The following is a 12909-nucleotide window of genomic DNA, read 5'->3' on the forward strand; positions in this document are numbered from 1 at the left end:
AACCCACAGTAAGTGAAGCAGGGAAGAGAGGTAAGGCATGAGAAGTTGTATCGGGATGATGCGAATGAACTGATGAAACTAACGTTGTTTGGCTATCCACAGGGAATCACGGAACAAGTTATGGCTCCAACAAAGAGAGGGCGTTATCGTGGCAGTAGGGGCCTAACCCCCCGAGTAGCCAAGAGATTGATCACGATGGAAGGCCATAGGGGCCGTAAGCCTGCTGAGCACCTCATAGCAGAGGCAACCGCGACTTACCAAGATGAAACAGATGAAGGTATTCGTAAGCTGATTGACGACTAGGACACTGAGATAAAACAAGAAAGGGAACCAGACGAGGAGATAGAAGACTGGAGGATGATGGTTCCTGACCCAGGGAATACACGAGGTAGAATTACACAATCCAAACACACCTTGTACTTGTACTTCTTGATGAAAAGTCTACTTGGCAAAGAGATGGAACAAATTTCTGTGGGAATGGCAGTCACAATGCAGGGCCTGCCCAATTATAAAAAAGACATGGGGAAAATCCTATTTCAGTTGCACAAACAGGACATTAGGATGGATCATATTGACTGCCACATCCCTTGCATCATGGATTTGTATGGAATGCCAGAGGTAACTGCTGAAGATCTTGCTCCTGTAGCCTCTAACTCTGATGAGCAGAATGTCAAAAACGACTAGTTTCATTATGCTTAGTTTTTGTTTATGCAGGTAGCTTTTAAATTTTCTGCTGCATATGTCAGTTGTTATAGTTCTATAGTATTTGGACACGAGACTGAGACTTACCTATCTTTGCTAGAAAGACTGAAGCAATTTTGTTTTTGGATGGCGTATAATGCTAACCAGTGGCTAACAGACTCAGTTTCCCCTCGGGGTGAGTTGAGGCCACCTGGTAATACTGTGTGGTGTAAATTTGCCTTATATATATAATAGAAAATGGATGGACCTACCAAGCTCTACAAAAAAAAAAAAAATTCAATACTTCAATTTTTTATATTCATCATCAAATTTTAGTTAAGTTTACAATTTTAATATTTTGTATTTAATGTTTTGGTATATATTTGACATGAGGAAAATGGTTTTGATACCTATATCATCTTTAAAATTATGTGTTTTCTTAGGATGATAATGATATCAAGTTACCTTTTATAAAGCATGGTATTGGTATACTGAATTTTAATAAAGAAAAATTAATTACTTTGCTTTGGATACATCAAAGAAAAAAAATCTTGATATTTAAATATATTTTTAAATTTTAATTCAAAATCATAAAACAATATTAAAAAATTATAATTAAAAATTATTTTGAATTAAATTATACAAAATGCTATACCATTTATGGTTCAAGCTAAAAAAACAACTTTGTTTCATATGTTCCAGCATTGCACACGAAATGTTTTATAATATTTATGATATGTTCTATAATATTTATGATATTTTGTTAGTGAAATTGATATGCTTTATTGTTTTTACCTTCTTTCTGGGATTTAAATATTTTGCACATTTGATGAAAAAAAGAGAAAGGAGTCTTTGTACACTGTAAATGAGCAGTGCTTGATTGAAAAGAAAAAAAAAAGAATTGTTCAATGGGAATTGTGGCATATTGTGAATCGATTAGGTGGAAGTGGCTGATTCAAAAGAAAAATAAAGGAATCCTTCAGTGAAAATTTGAGATATTGTAAGCCTATCAGGCAGACTTTTCTAAAATTATTACATGGTAAGATAGGAAATAATTCATTATGTTCAATTCTGTACCATTTTCACATCCATTAATCTTAAATAGTGCTACATGCCATTCCTACTTTGCACACTACACATTCCAAGGGATTGCTTTGTGATGTTGTGCTCCTTCACCCAAATTTCCAGGTCATTACTTGTTTCCAAGTCGATGCATTCCTAAGATGAAGAAACTACCATTGTTGCATCGTCGGTGGAGTTGTGGAACATCTCAAAAATCGAATTTATTGTAACAAACTCATTTCTTTCTGTAACATCCATTCTGGCGCTTTTGCTCGCCTCAACAGTAGACGAAGCCACCTATGATGGTTTCTTCAGCCCCACGTAAAGAAAAGATTGTCTGCATGAAGGACACGAGGGTTTGCCATGCGTTTATATAATCCGCGTGGAAAGTGTGGTGGCATTCTGGTAATACTCACACCCTTTCTCCTTCCCTGAATTCTTCCAAGCAAATAGGGAAATCCAGGGTTCCGATTGGGGATCTTGTACTGTAAACGGATGTCGGAAGTTCTTTTAGATGCATTTTCTTGATAACATCTTTACCTCTTTCGACACTGGATTCAAGTGGTGGCTCAAACACCAATCACCATCGTCTAATACAACATAGAACGACGACTACCCTCAACGTGCATAGGATGCAGAAGAGAAAGGCCACTAGGATGATGGGTAAGCTTGAGTCAAAATACGTATTGGCTACAGATGGAAACTGCATCAATTCGTTTGGCTTCTCCAAGAAAGGGCCGATGGGAGCCAATGATTGCAAGATTTTCCGATTCGGGAATAATATCCTTGCATGAACAAACAATGTAGGGGAAACTATTGAATGTACAATGAAATTCTTCTTTAGAAAAACAACAGATGTGCCTGCACCAGAGAACCGACACTGCCTTATTTCTAGTTGCCTTTAAAATAAGAAAAAGAAATTTCCAATTATAGGGTAAGAACATACCAAATGTGAGTGTTTAAAAAAGAGAGAAATGCCTAGTGAAGTTTGAAGCAAATATATTCATTCCCGTTCTATGTTTCTATGGTCTTCGCCTTGCAATTCAACACCAAAGCAAAGATCAACCATCAAACTAAGCCTGAGTCAAAACCCGCATGAAGGCATCCATTAACGGAGGAGATCTCTCCTCGGTTGTGATGTATTGTTATCAACGGTGGTATAAATGTCAGGTTTTCATTAGAAAGAGAAAATGAAAATAGTCGTCTCTGATTAGTTAGATCAGGCAAAGTCCCCAGAGGCATAAAGTTATGAATTGTAATTAACTAATACCTGTAACTAATACCTATTTTCAATCGTATGGTGGATATTATTTCAATCGTCTAACACCAAAATTAATGGTCCAAAATGACATAAGTGGCATGGAAAGGGAGTTCTTCTCAGAGGGAAACACCCTACGACATAATTATTAGTAACAATAATGATTTAAAATAAAGATATAATTTAGTTAATTTCTTGACATTTTTAATTTTGGCAAAGTGAGATGTGTCAAGGTGGATCTATTGATGGTTATCATGGATCAATGCCTATCAACATTTACCAACCATTTAATTTATATACTTATGCTAATTTTGATTGATTTAATAAAACACAGTTCCTGTCTTTTTTTTTTTTTCCCTGGGAAAAAGTCGTAATTTCTATTAGAGTTAAGAAATTACATTTTGTAGATGCCGAAGCATTCATATAGAGGCAGCTGTGCCTGTCAAGTTCATAGACTGCTAGAATAGATAGTGAAGAAAAACAAGTTGTCTCCACGCAGGGAGAAATTTCCAAAACTGGGTACTAGTAGTGTTCAAAATTGTAACCATGCTCTGCGCAGAGAGCCATATATATATGCTGATAACATCAAAAGTATAGTGCTGTACTCAGGACTAGACAATAGAAATATATACAAGCTATAAACAAAAAAGATTCTGTAAGTGGGCTTTATAGCCCATCTGCCATATGATCATCAAATGGTCTGTGATAATGCTGGAAGTATGTTCCGTCGATTTCCTCCTGTATCAGCCAGTTGTCTCCTTGTCTGTGCGCTGCCTCTTTGGAGAGCTGGTCGGCGATGGTGTTCTGTTCCCTGTAGATGTGTCGACAGACAAATGATTCAAAGGAAGCAGTCAGTCTTTTAGCTTCATCTAATATGTGTCTCAACGAAAATGCATGACAATGAGATGCATCATTCAGCCAATTGCATACTATTTTAGAGTCTCCAAACAGCTGGAGGTGTCTGCATTGTTTTTGGATAGCAAAGTGTATGATGTGTTTAGCTGTGCACAGTTCAGCATAATTGTTGGTGCCTCTGCCTAAGTTTATTTGTATCTTATAGCAGTGCGTTTCGTTGAGATAAAGTATTGCTCCTCCTCCACAGCCCACATCTTGCGCCGAGCCATCAAAGAAGGCCCATGGTTTTGATTTGTCGATGTTCACATGTCTTATGATACGTGATGGGGCTGTGGATTCCTCTTCTGGTATCATGTTATAGTCAGCAATAGTGTGGAGTAGGATAGTGGGCCAGTGAGGGGCTCTATGGTTAAAGATAGCCTGGTTTCGGGCGATCCAAACGGCCCAGCAAGCGAGCAGCGGAATATTGTTAGATTTCCCTGAGTGGTTATGATACCAGTTTTCCCATGCATCCATTATATTATTGCCTTGCCAATTTTTCAAATGCGGGAAGTATGTGATGAGGGCATGCCAAAACTGTAATGTAATTTTGCAGTTCAAGAATAAATGTTCAGTGCTTTCTTCCTCCCCGTGACATAGATGACAGCGAAAAGGTCCATGAAAGGATCTCTTCATGAGATTTGTGCCCGTTGGAATTTTATCAAACAGAATGTTCCACATTAGCAATCGTGTACGGGGGGCCGACTTGAGTTTCCATAAAGCTTTCCATGTGGGGTGGATATTCGGAGGTTTGTAAGGCTCCATGAGTTTTAGATAACCAAGCTTTGGGACGTATGCTCCATGCTTAGCAAAGGCCCATATGATTTCATCAAGTCCTTCTATGAGCCTGATGTGGGCTTGTGTGAGAGCGTCCGTATACTCCATCCATTCATTCTGCCACTGAGCCGGAATTTCTAATGCTTGTGCACTGGTCCATGCCTGATGGAGGAAGGTGGAGTTTGCATTATCTCCAATATGCATAATGTTGGTGATTCCTCTGTCATTAAGGTGCCTAATGAGGCCAGCTGATAGTCTATGAACATTTCCACATCCGACCCACGGATCCTGACCAATACGCACCGCATTGCCTGCCTTAATGCGCCAAGTTAATCCTTCACGTAACAGAGGTAAGGTACCAATAACCGCTTTCCATATGATGGATATGTTTTGATTTGTTCCATGTTGAGTGCATATCCAATCCAGCACGTTCAGGGGCTTAATGTATTTTGTATATGCTACCCGTGTCCATAGTCCATCAGAGGTGAGGAGCTGCCACCCAAGTTTGGCAGCCAGTGCCCTGGAGAATAGGTCAAGCCTCTTAATACCCCATCCCCCCCAGCGTTTGGGTTTGGCGATGGTGTCCCATTTGACCCAAGCAAAAAGTCTTCCTGGCTGATGTCCCTTCCAAAGAAATCTGCTGCATATATGTTGTAACCTGTTCAAAATGCCCTTAGGTATCCAGGTAAGGGCCATCCAATAGACTGGCGTGGCTTCAATCACAGCTTTAATGAGGATCAGTCTGCCAGCACGGGAGAGATATCGATGGTACCATACCTGGAGTCTCTTTTCCACTTTAGCTATGAGCCATAACCAGTCTGCTATTCTGTAGCCATTAGGTTTCAATCTGAAACCAAGGTACTTTATACCATCCGACAGGGTCAAGTTGATAAAGGGGAAGCGTTGAGTAGCATAGGCAGTTTCATGTATAGAACAGCCAATTGTAGTAATCGTGGATTTATTATCGTTGATCCTCATACCTGTAGCTTGCTGGAAGAGAAGAATGGAGTTATGAAGGGTAGTGGAGTCCCCAATACTGCCATTCAAAAAGATCAGGATGTCATCAACAAATAATAGATGAGTGAGGTAGAAGTTATCCGCAAGTTTAATGCCAGACAAAAGATGCCTATCACGAGCAGATGAGATAACTCTACTTAAACCTTCCATAATAAGCAAAAACAGCAGAGGTGAGAGCGGACATCCCTGTCTGAGTCCTCTCTCAGAAGTAAAGAACGAGGTAGCTTCCCCATTGAGTAATACACTATATGATACATCGGTGATGCAGCTCATAGTCCATTTGATGAAGTCATAGGGGAACCCCAGATGTGTAAGCAGCAGCCTCAAGTATAACCAGTTCGTTCTGTCAAATGCCTTGGACAGATCCACTTTTAGAATCATTCCTTTTTGCTTTTTGATCTGCAAGGTGTGCATAAGTTCTTGGGCTGTGGCAATAGCCTCGTGGATCTGTCTGTGGTGAAGGAAAGCAAATTGTTCGGAGGAAATGTGATGCGAGAGAATGGGCTTGAGGCGGTTGGCGATGGTCTTAGCTATGATCTTGTAGAGGCAGTTACAGAGAGAGATGGGGCGGAAGTCATCGAAAGTGCTCGGGCATTAGATTTGGGGATGAGGGCGATGAAAGTGGATTTAATAGCAGAGGATATTCTGCCTCTCCTCCTGCTGTCCTCCACAATCTTCAGAAGGTCATTACCCAGGATTTCAAAGAAAGCGAGGTAGAATTCAATGGTCCATCCATCTGGGCCAGGGCTTTTATCTTTTTTGAACCATTTCAGTGTAGCCTCCAATTCTTCCATGGTCACTTCCTTCTGAAGTTCCTCAGATTCTTCCTGTTCAATATATCTAGGGAAAAGTTCGGCCACCCTCATGATTTCCAAGATATTAACTTCTTCAGGAGCTTTATAAATGCCTCTAAAGTGCTATGTGGCCAGCCTGGCCAGGTTCTGTTGTGAAGTAATAGGATGCCCTTGGTCGTTTCTTAACTCCCAAATAGTATTTATGAATTTGCGGCCATTAGCAAATTTATGATAAAATTTTGTATTATCATCCCCCTCCGTGAGCCAAATAGCTCTGCTTCTAAGCCTCCAACTTTCTTCTCTTTCTCTCAGGATTTGTGAGCATTTTGCAATGAGAGAGGTGTAATTCTCCTTGCTCTCAGGGGAGAGGAAGGTCCCAGATGACGAATCTTCAAATTCTGCAATGACTCTTTCCGCCTCTTTTAGGGTCTGATTATCTTGGATGCGTTTTTGATGAGCCCAGTTTTTAGTAATCTGCTTGAGTTCTGTAAGTTTCCTAACAAAGCCCACTGAGATATCCTCGTCATCCCTGATGAGATTGGTTTGCCAGTAATTATGGACCAATTGGATGTAAGAGGGATCCTGTAGCCAAGAGGCATTAAACTTGAAGGGGCTTTTGATTTTGTGGGTGATGTCCTCTGCTTCTAAGAAAATAGGTCGATGATTGGAAATGCCTCCCGATCTAACCCATTGACGAACTCTGGGGAGGTTATTAATTAGAGATTCCTTAATAAGAAATCTATCGAGTCTCCTAGCCAGGCTTTGTTCTCCACTTTTGTTATTTGACCAGGTATATTGTAGTCTAGCAGACGGTATATCCACCCACTGATGTTCCTCTAGTAGGCTAGACATAGTATCTGTTAGGGAATCGACCTATGCCAAGTGCCCCCAAGACTCACTGAAACCAAGGGAGAAGTTTAGATCCCCTCCAAGAATGATGTTGTCTGCTTGGAATAATTCTGATTCTAGTAAGGACCGCCAGTAGTTGGCACGGTCAGCACAAGGGCCATAGACATTGATGATTCTGATGTCCCTTTCTACATAATGCGAACTAATGTCTAGCCCAATGAATCCTCTTCCTCCCCAAATATTCTGGACCTCCGCAGCTCTGTTATTGACCCCAATGGCCAAACCCCCTGATCGACCGGACGCATCCAGTGCATGGAAGGTCCAGTTAGGTAGCCAGGAAGTGAGGGTATGGATGAGGGGATCGGCCTGACAGAGTTTTTCTTGAAGAAAAATAATGTCCAACAGTGATGATAAGAGCAGTGTCTTAAGCGCTAGTTTTTTGGCTAAACTAGCAAAGCCACGAAAGTTGAAGGAGAGAATCTTCATGTGGGAAGGGGAAAAGGGCCATCCTTCGCTCTAAGGGCCCTGAAGATAGTTTGCTGTCGCCCGAGGGCAACTTCTTCATCAGCAGTGTGTCTTGCCTTGGTAATGCGGGAGGGTCGACCACGAGAGTTCTTAAGGGCCATGGGAGCGTTAGCCAGGTCGTGGCCTACAGCATCCGGACCTCTGTCCTTTGTGCGGGGTCGGAGAGAATAACGGGGGGATGGCTGGGTCGAAAGAAAGGAGAGGGTTGCAAGGGACGAAGTGATCCGCGATGGAGGGGCCACCGGTGAAGGGAACGGAAGGGAGCAGATGAGTGAAGTGTGTGTGCGGAAACTCTGGGGGTTATGAGAAGCAGAGGATAAAATAGCGGAGATAGGTTCTGAGCCAATAAAATTATGAGATGAGATGCCCAATGACATGCATGAAATAGGAGATGTCGGAGAAGGGAAAGTGTAAGACTTACCCGATTTCTCAAAGCCCGCTTGTTCCGTCGGTGGCTACACCGGTGCTGGTGATGCAGGAGGAGGAGCAGGGGGAGCCATAGCTGTATCAGCTGCCTCCGGATTGCTCCGAGGTTCCTCCACATTCTGAGTGCGCTCATGATCCCCATTGTTCTGAACAGGTTGCGGCCTGGGGGGATTGTCCTGAGGCGGATCGGCTGCATCTTCCTTATCAGTCGTCATCGCTTTCCTGAGGAGTGGGCAGTCCCTATATAAATGGCCCACTTTATGGCACCTGCGACAACGATATGGAATACCTTCGTAATCTATAATCTGCTTGTGCTCTGTATCTCTCCACTGAATGGTTATGTGTTCTTGCAGGCCTCCCCTTGTGTCCAGGTTAATGAGAATCCTGGCATAGGCCATCATGCCCGTCTGCTGATAGGATTTGTCGTAGTCCATGAATGTGCCAATGGCATTGCCGATTCTCCTGAATATGTCTTCTGACCAGTAGTGAAGTGGAAGTCCTGGAAGCCGAATCCATACCGGTCCGATGCCTATCTGTTCTGTCTCTGGGTCAAACAATGGAGACCATCTCTTCAGGAGCACCGGGGCATGATCAAAGTGCCAGTAGGAGGACAGAACCCAGTTGGTATGATCAGCACGAGCGAATCTCAGTGCGAACCATCCCCTCACGAAGGTCTGCACGAAAGGGATATCCACCAAATGATGGCCCCAAACTTCAGCTGCCCAGGTCTTCAAGCGTGCTGCCGAGTAGCTTCGTCCCCTGATGCGTCCGACCAAAACTCGATCAGCAAAATCCATAGTCTCTCCCCACCGAATGTCCTCTTCCAATCTGAGAAAGATGTCGTCCTATTTGGACTTGAAGCACTTGTATTTCCGTTTAGGGCCCCGAGGAGGGGGATAGCTCTGAGGGCGACCGGGGGGAGGGGTGCTAGCGTTCAGCGGTGCCGGGTTGAGATGTGAAGAGGAGGGGTCACTGATGCCGGATACGGAAGGAAGGCCCGAGAGCGGAGGTACGGAAGTGAAACTACCAGAAGTATGACCGAAGGAGCCCGGGATTCCGGCGGAGGGGTAGGGTAAAGAGGGGTTTTGAAGCGGATGAGGGAATGAGCCAGATGCCGGAGGATGGAGACCAGGGTTAGGGTTTAGGCAACCGGAGACAAACCCTAGGGTTGCCGGAGAATGAGGGGGGGTGGAGAGAGCAGGCCAAGTCGGTGGATCATCCGGGAGGACCACAGGGTTAGACGGCTGCTGGTCACCAAATGGAAACAGAGAGAAATTTTCGGAGAACCCTGTGCTGTACATACCTCCTGATGTGGCAAAGGGAGTGTGCCAGATGGAGACACCTTCCAATGGGTCGGCTGAATAATCAACGGCTTCGATGTCCTCCATTGCCAGCTGCGTCTCGGATCTGCGGACACCTCGAAACGGAGAGTAAACCGGGGGAAACGACAGTTCCCAGTTCAGTAACGGGCCGTACAGGGTGGTCCAAAACCGTCACAGTAAGTCGCTGGATGTCGCGGCACAGTCTCTACCCTCCGATAATGCTACCAGCGTGATAGCGGCAAGGTTCTCGGCGGTTAAGTTGAGCCGGTAACAGAGGATGGCGGGCGCATAAACGGGAGGCGTCGTTCAGCTGCCGCAGAGAGTTGTAACCCTAACCTAAACCTTCTCGTGTCTTAGCCCGACCGGTCTCCATCGCTCCCACTTCAACCAGCATTTTCCAATTCCTGTCTTCTTAAATTAGTATTCTTTTAAATATTGTTTATTTACTTTTCACATTCTTTATATATATATATATATATATATATATATATATATATATATAAAACTCTCACCTATATATATATATATGAATGAAAAATCCTCTCACCAAAATGGAAAATAAGAAATAAATTAAGCATGATATAATATATTTATATTATATTATTATTATTATTATGAAACGAGTAGTCTTTAAGTGTGACATTTTAGAAAGTTTTCCAGTTCATTTGTTGTTCTAATTTGTCTAGAATCAGACAAGGATTCATTGAAGTCACAAGTTTGATGGGTGAATTCTTCAAAATCGAAGTGCCCAAGGGGTTTTTGAGGGTGTTGAATCCATATATGCAGTCAAAACTAGTTTAAACAACACAAATCAATATTTGGCCACAAAATTTTTTAAAATTGAACTACCCTAAGGGTTTTTGAGGGTGTTGAATCCATATATGTAGTCAAAACTATTTTAAACAACAAAAATCGGGATTTGGCCACAATTGTTTTCATCCGATTATGACAAAAAGTCCACTAGAAACTCCAAATGTCTCACTTAAAGATTATTCCTTTTCTTTAAACAAAAAGTAATTTCTACTCTAAGATGAATTGAAAACACAATCTTAGATGTTGATGCAACATATGATTAGTTTTATGTGATTTACAAGCCCACTACTAATATCATTTTCATAACTTGTACCAAAATCTTAAGAGGTATGCATGTGTTTGTGTAGCATAAGTTAGTCCAAAATGTGTAAATTTTAAAACACATCTATATGAACATGATCTACATGGAGAGCATTAAGTTTTTCATTTTCTTTTTTTTTAATGAAAAAATATATTATTTATAATTTTTTAAAGTTGGCGAAGTAATATTTCAATTACGTTTTGCAGACATATGTGTTCATGTAAGATTTTTTTCAATTGTTTAAATAAATTGAAAAACCAATAGTACCCTTTTTAAGAGGGCCCATAAACGAAGATAGTGGTATTTTTTTTTGTGTATATTTTATGTTATTGATTTTTATTCATCCCCTTTGAAACTGTCCAAAAAAATTCAAGCATTATGTTTAGAAGAAATTAGATGAAAAATATCATATGAATTTGAAGGTGTCAAACTCATATGCCATTGGAGAGAGGATTCTTTCACGAATCCAATATGATCAATTGTGCCACTTAATGACAAATTATGCTCTAAATCAACCAGGGTACAAAATGGTGTTGTAGAGAAATCTACAGAAGTGGAGCTAAAAATATGTTTTTTAGGCCCTCAATAGCTCGATCGAGCACTTGAGATAAAATTTTAAATAACTCAATTGAGGGTTTAAGAAACCCACAATCGAGCACTTAATGTGGTCAAATAAAATCTTGATCTAGCTTTAAGGCTTGATCGAGCCACTTTATTTAATTCCACACCTAGGTTGTATTGGTAGGAAATTTCAAAAACATGGCTCGATCAAGCATATTTCTTTATTGGGCCACTAGCTCGATTGAGCTCCTAGATAACCTCGGGTTACACACGAGCATAGTCGAGGGTTTGTTTTAATGCTCGATTGAGCTATATATTTAAGCCCTCAAACAACTCGATCGAGGGCTCAAATATTACTTGATCGAGCACTTAAAATGGATCGATCAAGTTGTTGTTTTTCACCCAAAACACGCCCTCTCTTGCCAAACAATGTAACACAACTTTATGCATAGACCCTAAGGGTATTCTTTAAATAAATGCAAGGAATTTTTTTCATTACTTATAGAGCGGATGAAAATGCTTGGACTTGCTTTATTTCTCTGTTAAAGTATATCAGAATTTAAAACCTTTTGGATGAGAGAAATCCAAAGGATTAGAGTGCACTTTGGAGGTTCTTTAACCTTCCTTAATTTCTTCTACTACTAATAGATCTTTCAAACCTCAAGTGTTTATAAAGTTGTATATCCATGTTTGACAATATAGAAACATCTAATTTTTGCATGGGTGTTTTCATAGTCCATAATTTGATAGATACCAGTTAAGATATTCTTGGAAGTCCACCATGCATTTTTTATCTTCTAAAACCTGCTCCTCTAACATAAGATTTACCTTATTAAATCTCGTTCCCCTCTCTTTTCTTCGTCTTTCTCTATTTTCCTATTTCTTCCCTTCAATCTTAGTATCATTATTTAATCAACTTTAATCCTTATTTGATCCTTCACCTTTCTCATTCTTATTCCTATTATTAATTCTTGTTTATATTCAATATTCCCTCCCAAATCAAATTCTCTTACCCATATCATTCTCATTATCAAATTCTTTAACCCATATCATTCTCATTATCGCTATATTATTATATTCTAATAAAAATTATTAAAAAATTACTATTCCTTATTTATAATCTAATCCTATAATCAAATAAATTGTGATTCGAATAATGATAAAGATATTTAAAAAAAAATATTATTTTTAATTTTTAATTTTAATATTAATCTCTATAAAATATAAATTTGACTTATTCTTTTAAATCGATTTCTTATCTAACTTAATATTTTAGTTTTGATCTTTGAGCTTTTTAAATATCCCCATCTAGACTTTTTTTTCATTTTCTAAAGGTTTTAACTCTAATTTATTTAAGTTTAAATTTAAATTTATTAATTTGCATTTAAAAAGTTTTTGACTTATTCATATTAATTAATATTTTAATTTCAACTGATTAATTTATCATAACTTAATTTGAATCCAACTTTAAACTTAAATTTTTTTAAATAATTAATATCTTAATTTTAATTCAATAATTTATTATTTTTAAATGTGAATTCAATTTGAAATTTTTTTATTAGTAAATATTTTAATTTGAATTCAATAATTTATCATAATTTCATTTAAATTCAATTTTAAATATTTTAA

General features: G+C 39.8%; 1 protein-coding gene across 1 annotated transcript; it reads right to left on the reverse strand.

Annotated features, from left to right (window-relative positions):
* Positions 1–6606: 6606 nt before the first annotated feature.
* On the reverse strand, positions 6607–7335 carry LOC149210414 (uncharacterized). Its single transcript, XM_089398954.1, has one exon. It carries the CDS (start codon positions 7333–7335, stop codon positions 6607–6609), a length of 729 nt encoding a protein of 242 aa, XP_089255080.1.
* Between the last annotated feature and the right edge of the window lie 5574 nt (positions 7336–12909).

Source organism: Pinus tabuliformis, chromosome 1_2 (genome assembly GCF_031772625.1).
Source record: "Pinus tabuliformis cultivar Carrire ecotype Pingquan chromosome 1_2, CPIR1, whole genome shotgun sequence".
Taxonomy (NCBI): Eukaryota; Viridiplantae; Streptophyta; class Pinopsida; order Pinales; family Pinaceae; genus Pinus; species Pinus tabuliformis.